The 9,098-nt window shown below is 45.3% G+C and overlaps 1 protein-coding gene across 1 annotated transcript; it reads left to right on the top strand.

Annotated features, from left to right (window-relative positions):
• Window positions 1-1,339: 1,339 nt before the first annotated feature.
• F5J12DRAFT_894769 (uncharacterized protein) lies at window positions 1,340-2,501 on the top strand (the record flags this gene model as incomplete). Its single annotated transcript, XM_051747771.1, has 5 exons — window positions 1,340-1,564; window positions 1,614-2,015; window positions 2,089-2,202; window positions 2,253-2,298; window positions 2,353-2,501. 5 exons carry the CDS (start codon window positions 1,340-1,342, stop codon window positions 2,499-2,501), a joined length of 936 nt encoding a protein of 311 aa, XP_051597917.1.
• Between the last annotated feature and the right edge of the window lie 6,597 nt (window positions 2,502-9,098).

Raw genomic sequence — 9,098 nt, forward strand, 5'->3', positions numbered from 1 at the left:
CAAAAACACTACCATCCAAACCATTCTTGACTTGGGCACCAAAACAAATATAATTTATCCTGCAGTTGCACAGAAGTACAAGATCCTGACATGCAAAATCACAAGACCCTGGGAGTCAAGAAGCTACAAGGGCAGGACAGGAGATTAGGTAACCCATATTGCTTCCTTCAGAGTCAAGATCTGGGGAAAGACTATGCACATCTGCTGGGGGGAAAGCTGTAGGGCAATCCCTAGGCTTGACCCAAGGGGTGCTGAGTAGGAAGGAGATGTAGAATACAGTGGTAGGGTTGATTGAGGAGTCAAATATGGGGCACAGAATTTAATTCCACAGAGATGTAGGTGAATTGGGAATGAGTAGACTTGTATACAAAATTCCAAGTTACAACCTTGGCATGAAGAAGTAATTCCAAGACTCATGAGACATGGAGGTGAGACACAGAAACACAGAAGACACAGTAGATGCAGAGTACATGGCAGACACTTTGAACACTTAGACACACAAATGACTTGGATAGTGACTCCAAAAGATGGGTGGTATATTTCCAACATCATGGTGGAATTATATAGTACAAGGGAAGTAGGTATGAGTTGGAGTAAGGTGGGGTGGAGAAACTAAAAGACCAGAAAATAAAGGAAAGGATGTCAGACATCAGCAAAGTACAGATGCACATGAAATAGTCCAGTGGGTAGTAGACAAGAGTAAGAACAGGACAATGGTAAGGGGTATCTTCCAACAGAATGAGAGTATGCATACAAGTGGGAGGTGGAGCTGAGTGGCACAGGAGGGCAGAGTGTAGTGTACTGGCACAAAGTCCAGCTTGCAGAATTTAGGGCAACAGGGGAAACTGGAGTTTATTAGAGGTAAGTGGCATGGATGACTGGTGACATGGCTGAGTGGTGGCACAGCTGCTGAATTCCAGGTGACTCTGTGCGAATGTGGACTTTCTGGATCAGTGTTTTGATGACTGGGTGACATGCTGAAGGTTGGTAGAAACTCTGAAGGTGACAGGGGTCAGGAGGAAACATGAGGACACAAGTGGGAAAAATTCTGAAATGGGTTTGTCATAGAGGCCTGTGGAATTAAGTGACAGATTCCTGTTCCAGCCTCAGGGAGTATACAGCTCCCTACACCTCCCAGGGACTTTGAATGCTGACCATCCTCAGTCAGACTGAACTGAGACATGACAGAGACAAGCATGGAACATCAGCAGATGTTATGTAACAATGATGGTGCATGGTCAGAATTCTGCCTCATGCAGAGGGAAATTCTGCATTGTATGAGATGGCCCTGTGGAATTTAAATGTGCTCAGAAGGTGTCTCACCACTTGTCAAACATCCATGCCCCAGCTACACCCACATCCACCACCAAGCCCATACCCAACCTTCGCCATGCAAGCCTACTCAATCCACAATGTGCAACCAGTTTGCAGCATGAGGGACCAGGCCATCACCTCACTGTCAGCAGTGTTAAGGCATGTTAGGGTGCTAATCAACACAGCACCACAGCCTGAAGAGAGCTTGGAGGCAATATATGAGTGGGCAGAGGACTGGGACCAGACCTGGGTGAGTGCACTAGAGACCCATGCAACACAATGTGCTGACCAATCCCCAGGCTGGGATCTACTCATGGTGGAAGTATGTCAATGAGAACAAGATCTCTATCCTTAAGGTGCACAATGCCAACCTATGTGACATGACTGAAGAATCTGCGATACAGAAAAATGAGGCAATCCCCACAGCAATAGCAATAGCAGATCTCCAGCAGCCAGAAGGGCAGTGTAGGTTCAACATCAATGACCTTTTTGAGGACTACCAGGAGCAGGTAGAGGAGAGAGCATGGTTGGAGGCCAAGAGGTTAGCCAAGGCACCATCCATGTGCACCTGGGGCCAAGCAGCAAGAGGTGAGGGCCAAGACTGCACACCAGAAGATACCAAAGGAAACCCATCAAGAGGAGTTGCATGCTCAACAGGGGAGGGCCCTGGTAGTGCAAGCAAGAAAAAAGGGAAGCAGAAGGTGTGCTCTACATCCTTGACAACTCCAAGCACACATGCTGACTTCAACAAAAACTCTGCAAGCCACCAGCAAGGAGGATGAGCTGGCTGATGACATTGACAATGACAAGGGCAATGGCAAACCAGGTCCATCCACAAAGGGACCTCATGCAGCTGGGGACAATGAGCCCTGTGAGACATGTGCCCAGGTGAACTTCATGTGTGTCAGGGAGCCAGAGGCATCCTGCAAATGGTGCAGGAAGGCAAAACACAAGTGCTTGTGCTCTTGAGGCATAGGGAGAAAGGTGAGTACTGCACAGGCAAAATTCCACAAGGGAACAAGTTGACACCACCTTCAGTGAAAGAACTCCAGTACCATTGGGGAGGCAGGGCCATCCCACAAACAAGTCAAATCATTTATGACCTCAAAGTTGGCCCCAGCAGAATCTGTGACCGAGCCTGCCAAGAAGCTTACTCTAAAAATTCCAGCTTGAAAACAGCAGCCTGATCTGACCCCCACATGCTTGCCTTCACCAGATCCAGCCCCTTCACCTTGTAATCCTTCACCAACACCCCATCTCTTTTTTGGCAGAGCCACTCCAATGCCTGGACCTTCATTCAAGCCCTCACCAGTTGCTGTTGATGATCCTCAAGTGTCATTTCTGATTGATGAACCACAAGTTGAGATTGAACCATTTTTTGTGACCATGACCAGTTTACTGGATGAACCTGGAGATGTTGAAGTGATGGCCCAGGGCAACACTCCATCAGCTGTGGAAACTCTGGAGGTCAAATACCCATGCAAGTGGTCAACAGTGAACATTGTTGAGTGTCTGTGAGTGCTTGAGGTGAGGGCCAAGGACAAGGAATTTGAGCTGGAGCAGGTCTACTGGCTGCTGGAGATGTTGGCAAGATGGGTAACACATTGGATTGAGACTGTGCAGGCTAGATGGGAGGAGCTGCAAAGGCTGAAGGATGATCTCCAGGACCTGTAAACAGTGTACTAGAGTCTGTGGAATTTTTTTTTTTTTGACACTTGTAGGCTAGTACTCATATGCTCCAAATTTGTAAGAGGTTTTCATGAAGGAAAGGAAAAGTAAGACTTCTGAAGGAAGAAGTGTTGCAGATTTTTTTTTTTTGACTCCCTTCTTGTGAGCAGAGATGGTTTTTGCTTTATATGAGACAAAGACAGACATATATATAAGTGGAAAGAAAGATGGAAAAAAAAGAGAGGGAAAAGAAAAGAAACAAAAAGGGTAGAGAGAGATATGCTACTCATCTGACTCATCCTCAGGGATGGTAGTGAATTGTCTTCCAGGCAATCTAAGTCACATGCAGAAATTCCAGGCAACTGGGTGACTTCATTATGAGAGGTGTTCTGCAGGAAATAGGGGTAAAGATGGAAGGTGGCAAAATGGAATTTGGACATGGCACCATCTAATTCCACCAGGATGTATGAGCCTCCTTTGGTGTGGCAGATGACAATCATTGGGCCTAGGTACCATGGTTTGGTCTTGCAATTGAGCTCTTGCTCAATATGTGAATTCTGCACAAGGACAAGTGACCCTGGTTCAAAGTCAAAGTCTTTGATTGTACATTTGAAGTGAGTGATGAAATCTTTGACAGAGGTGAAGTGGGATTTAAGCACTAGGTCATGAATGCAGGCAAGGTCTTCTGGGCATTTCTGAAGTTGACAAGCATGGTGAGCAATGAGTTCTGACATCAAGAAAAATTCTGCCTCGAAAGGGGCTAAGAATGTCACCTCAGCAAGGTCAAAAGGGAGTCTAGGTTTGATGCTGTGAGCCATGTAGAATGGAGAAAACCCAGTTGCCTTGTGAATCGTAACCCTCTCTGCCCAGAATACTGCAGGGGCAACTTCTGACCACTTTGACACCTCTCCTCCACAACTTTTCACCAATGCCTCCCTCACATCAAAATACTGTCACTCAACAACTCTGTTAGCTTGTGAGTTATAGGGGGAGATACGTATGTGGCAAATTCTGAAGGTCTTGGAAAGCCAGTTGAGGGTGAGGACATAGGGTCCACCATTATCTGTAACAATCTCCATGACTGCACCCCAGTGGCACAAGATCTGTTCAAAGATGAATTTTCCAATGGTCTTGCCAGTTTCTGCACAAAGCATAGCCCACTCTGGATAGCTAGTGAGCAAACAGTGAGCTTGGGTGACATAGCAAAATCTGTTCAACTTCAGCATTAAGAACATGTCCATATATGCTTTAAAGAATAGGGGCTTGGGGATGGCAATGACTGGGGGAATATGTACATGATCCAAATGGTGTATTTGGCACTCATGGCACAACTTGACATACCAGCAGACGTCCTGCTCTAGCATAGGCCACCAGAAACAAATAATCAAATGCATGTGGGTCAAGTAGACACCCTTGTGTCCTAGCTTGTCATGAGCCTGATGAAGGATCCTGAGTCATTTGTGTGGGGCAACTACTAGTTGGTGACATCCTTGAGGCTCTTTTCTCCACAGCTTTCCTCCTTTGACAAAATACCATGTGGCGAGACATACTAGGCTCTCCAATTCCCCTTCCTCCAATCCTTCTGGCACCTTCCTCATCTCTAAAAACTCCTTCACCACTTTTAACTTCTCCTCTTTCTGGATCACTTTTTCTGACCTTGGAATTTCAGTCTCAAGGATTCCAGGCATCGATTCCTCAGCAGTAAAGATACCTAGACTCTGTGACAGGGTGTGAGATGAGTCTGGCACAATGCTCAAAATTCCCAAGGGGTAAGGTTGAGACTCGAAACACACTTCCCTACGATTTAAGAGCTTGACTGTGAAAGCCCCACACTCATCTATCCAATCCTCATAGTCTTTGTCTCCCTCCTCATCCTCTTCTGCTCTCAGCCTCCTCAAAAGTCTGTCTGGCACTGTGTGCTTGTGTGCTGGAACATGTATGAGCTCAAAGTCAAATAGAAGAATTCTGGAAATCCAGTGATTGATGGTTGCATTGGGCTGTAAATTGGGACTGTTAATCATCCCCTTGATATACTGTGCATCAACCTCAACAACTAAATTCTGCATGCCAAAGATGTGTAGTCTGACATTGTGTAAGGTGCAGAAAAGACCAAAGAGCTCCAGTTTAGCTTGGCTGTAGCAGTGCTCACAGTCATTGAGAGTTATTGAGCTGAACCTTGTGGGGTAACATTTTTCATCTTCCCCCTCCTGCATGAGGAGGTATCCTACAGTGATATTTGAAGTGTCAACCACTAGAATGACCTTCCTTTTGGAATTGTAGTCAATAGTACATAGCGCAGGAGATGAGATGATAGCCTGGTGTAGATATTCCATGGCTTCTCTGTGTTCACCATGGAATTAGAAGGGGACACCTTTCTTGGTCAGCTCAACAAGGGGACATGTGTGTTTAGTGAAGTTTTTGATAAAGATCCTGCAATATGAGCAGAGACCTAAAAATCCACATACTTCAGTAATGTTTGTGCAGTAGGACCAGTCTTTAATCTTTTGGACTTTAGCTTTGTCCAGAATTCTCCCTTCAAACAACACCTTATGCCCAACCACTATGATAGATGGTGCAATGATGATGCATTTCTTTGCTGAGATGGTAGCTCCTGCATGGCATAGACAGTGTAAGACACAGTTGATGTTCTGTAGGTGCTCCCAGATGAAGCATCTGATCCCAGAATTTTGTGGGATCATCTGGTAGGAACTGTTGGAATTTTGGTGATGGGATTTTGGACCCTTGATTGGGCAATCATCAATGAAAGGGATGGTTACTTTGGGGATTTCATCCTTCAATATCCAACAGACATCTCCATGGAAAATCTGGATGGCATTCATGTAGCCCATAGGTAACTTATTGAGTCATAGAGTACTGATAGGAGTTTGGAAGGTAGTGAGGTCATGGTAATCATCATGCAATGATCGTATCTGACCATAAGATCCAAAATTCTGTAGACAGAATGGCAAGTGAAGGCTTCAGCAATCAAATCAATGAAGGGGGGAATGGCTGAGTCCTGGATAGAAACAGCATTTAGAGGTTGTAAGTCATGGATGAGGCACAGAGATTTCCCATCCTTCTTGACTACACAGAACCATTTTGAGCAATAGGATGAGGTAGATGGTTCATAAACACCTGCAGAAATCTTTTCTTTGATGATGTTAATGACTTCACAGAAAATAGCAGGGGGAATGGGAATATTTCACTCAACCCAGGGTTTGTGGGCTAGCATAGGTATCTTCAGGGGTGTGAACATGTCCTCTCAAAAGGTCCCTCTTTCTGAAGTGTCCCAAGCGAAGGTGGCCTTGTGTGTCTTGACCAGCCATCATACTAGGTCTAATTCTGTAGGCCAAAGGAACCTTACTGGGTCCAGATTGAGCTTGTCAGCTCTTTCCTGAGTAAACCTGGAACCTGGCACAAATGGTGGGGGATGAGTAGGTAAAACAGGCAGATCTGCAAGTGGGTCTTCAGCCTCCTGACACTCTACCTGGAATTCTGCTGGCATTGACATTGGTACCAGCCTCACCTTCCTTGCTACAGGTTTGTACTTTAAGACATGATAAACAGGATCAAACTGATAAGTAGAGCATAATGCAGAGATTGTCAGTGGAGAAATGGTAGTAGCAGTCGAAAATAAGAAAGGGTCAGTTGGAGAGACAGAACTAGTATCAAAGGGATCGATGGGGGGTATACTGTTGCTTTGTAAATCATAGATAAATGCCACAGCAGAATTTTTGAAAGTGTCTGTAGGCAAAAGGGTAGTAGTCTTCAAAGGTAATAAAGGAGGATCAGAAACACAGAGAGAACACACAGAGAAAAGATTATTGTGGCCTCCTCATCATCCAAATGAGTCATTGACTGACACTAAAAACCCTGCTCAGGCTGTTTCATATGGTAATGCATTTGTTTTCATGTGAAGGAGTCTTCTTCATCTTTGGAATTTACAAAACATGGAAGGGGATGCAGTCTGTTGCAAGGTCATGTCAGGATTAAAACTTGTTTCCCAGAATTAGGGTCACAGATTTCTAGAGACTGTTCTCCATCAGGGAAATCACAGAGGATGCTGGAGAGTAGGCAGAAGAAGGGTCAACCAAGCAGTAAGTTGAAAGGTGCATGATCAACAACTTGGATTTGTAGATGGGCCTTGACATTTCCTATGTGCAAGGTGGCATTCTCTATGACCCCAAGGGTGCTTTCTTTGGATTGGTTAGCAGCCTCCAGAGTCATAGTCATGTCAGTATGGAGGGGGGCCTCTAAGGCTTCCCACAACTCCCATCACAAGGCCACTACCTGACATCTGCTGTCCAGGATACATTCAACATGAAGTTTGTCCATTAGGATGCCATCAACAGCACATAATGGCACAGTAGTGAGGCCTACACACTTCCCTTCTGTGTCTCTGACCCAATACCGTTTGTAGGATGCCCAGGTAGCAGAGGCAGAAGCTGCTGACACCATTTCTAAACTCCCAATGGTTATCTTCATCATGGCTAGCTCTCTAACCTGCTTGCAAATCTCTGGGCTGATGGCTGAGAGATCTTTAGTGGAAATTTCCATCTTCATGTCTAAGACTTGGTCTATGAGTCATTTGGTAGCTGCTGCTTCATCAAAACTGCTTTGGTAATGAAATTGGGGTGCAGAATTTGTCATTGGCTTGGATTTCTGGAGATCTGTGGGACTAGAGATGACTAGAGTTTTAGTAATGGCTGGGATTTCTATAGAAGTGATAGAATTGGTTGGTGTGGAATTAACAGCTGTCTTAGAGGCAGCTGGCATGCCAGCAGGTGCAGGAGTGGCCGCTGGGGTTCACTGGTGATGAGTTTGAATTTCTACACCATCAAAACGAGTGTTCTTCTTCTTCTTCTTGATATTGTTCTTCAATTCTTCTACCTGAGCATAAGCTCTCACTAAGGCATGTTGGTCTTCTTTGTTGGCATCCTCCTCAAGTTCTTCATTGATTAGGTAGGAAGAAGGGTGCAAGTCAACCTGAAATTCCAGGGCTTCTTTGTTGCTGAAGAACATCATGCTGACAAGATGAGGTGGGGTATTGTAACTGTGAGAAGAGCTCAACTACTGACCAGGTCATTGTACAGAGATGAGATTGGCTGAGGCAATAATGGATTCACACATGGCAAGGAAGTTGTCAATCTTCTCTTTAAAATTCCAGCCAGCAGCTGTCCTTGGGATGTCAGAGCCATCTGGCATGAAAACTCTTCCCCTGATCAGGGAGCATTTCCCAGCTTGTATGTATTTGTGGCACAGCGCACACTCTGCAGTTCTGTGGCCATCTGTTCCTCTGCAGAAGAAACACTGTGGATTGAAGGAACAATGGAATTGGCCTTCTTGACCTTGTTGAGGAGGCAAGGCAGAAGCAGGTTGCTGGGTGACATGAACATACTCTTGTTTCAAGATAGTAGGAACAGTTGGTGAGGAAGATGGAGTGGAATTCTGGGGGAACAGTGCTCATGAATCAGGCTGAGGGAGATTTCGTTTTGCTCCACTGAGCAGGTAGTTAGCATGCTTGTAGACCAGATCGAACTCCCAAGGCTCGTTGATGTCATGATCTAGGTCAGAAAGTTGCAATCACATGAGCAAAGAATTCTGGAACCTCAGGGGAAACCCCTCAAGGAATTTCTCATTGATGTAGTCATCAGGAAGTTTCTTCTTCTTCTGGACAAGGCCAAGGATGCATCAAAATTCCCAGATGTATTTACTGAGATCCTCCAGTGATCCCATAGGTTTCTGAACTTGATGGTAGAGTAAAGTTTCGAGGTCAGCTTTGGTATAGCAATGATCTTTCACCAAGGCACCTGGATAGTAGTTCAGGAGTTCTTTGGAAAACACATCCCAGTCATTGAAGCTGTTGGTTGCAGCATCTAAGGTGGACCAAAATTCAGCCTTGTTGTGATCAGTGTAATGGATGACCCAGTGGATTTTATCTTTTCCAGTGTCCAAGCCAGCTTCAATGCAGAGTTGTTCAATGTCTTCAAGGTAGCGAGTGATGTCTTCAGTACAACTGGAAAACTTCTGGGCTTCGTTAGAGCCCCTAAGCAGCATATCTCTAGCTACAGACATTATGTGAGTTGGTGTGGGATTTAAGAGTGGGGTGACTGAGG

Source organism: Pisolithus orientalis, assembly GCF_024613125.1.
Source record: "Pisolithus orientalis strain OTSU chromosome Unknown F5J12scaffold_25, whole genome shotgun sequence".
NCBI classification, from domain to species: domain Eukaryota; kingdom Fungi; phylum Basidiomycota; class Agaricomycetes; order Boletales; family Pisolithaceae; genus Pisolithus; species Pisolithus orientalis.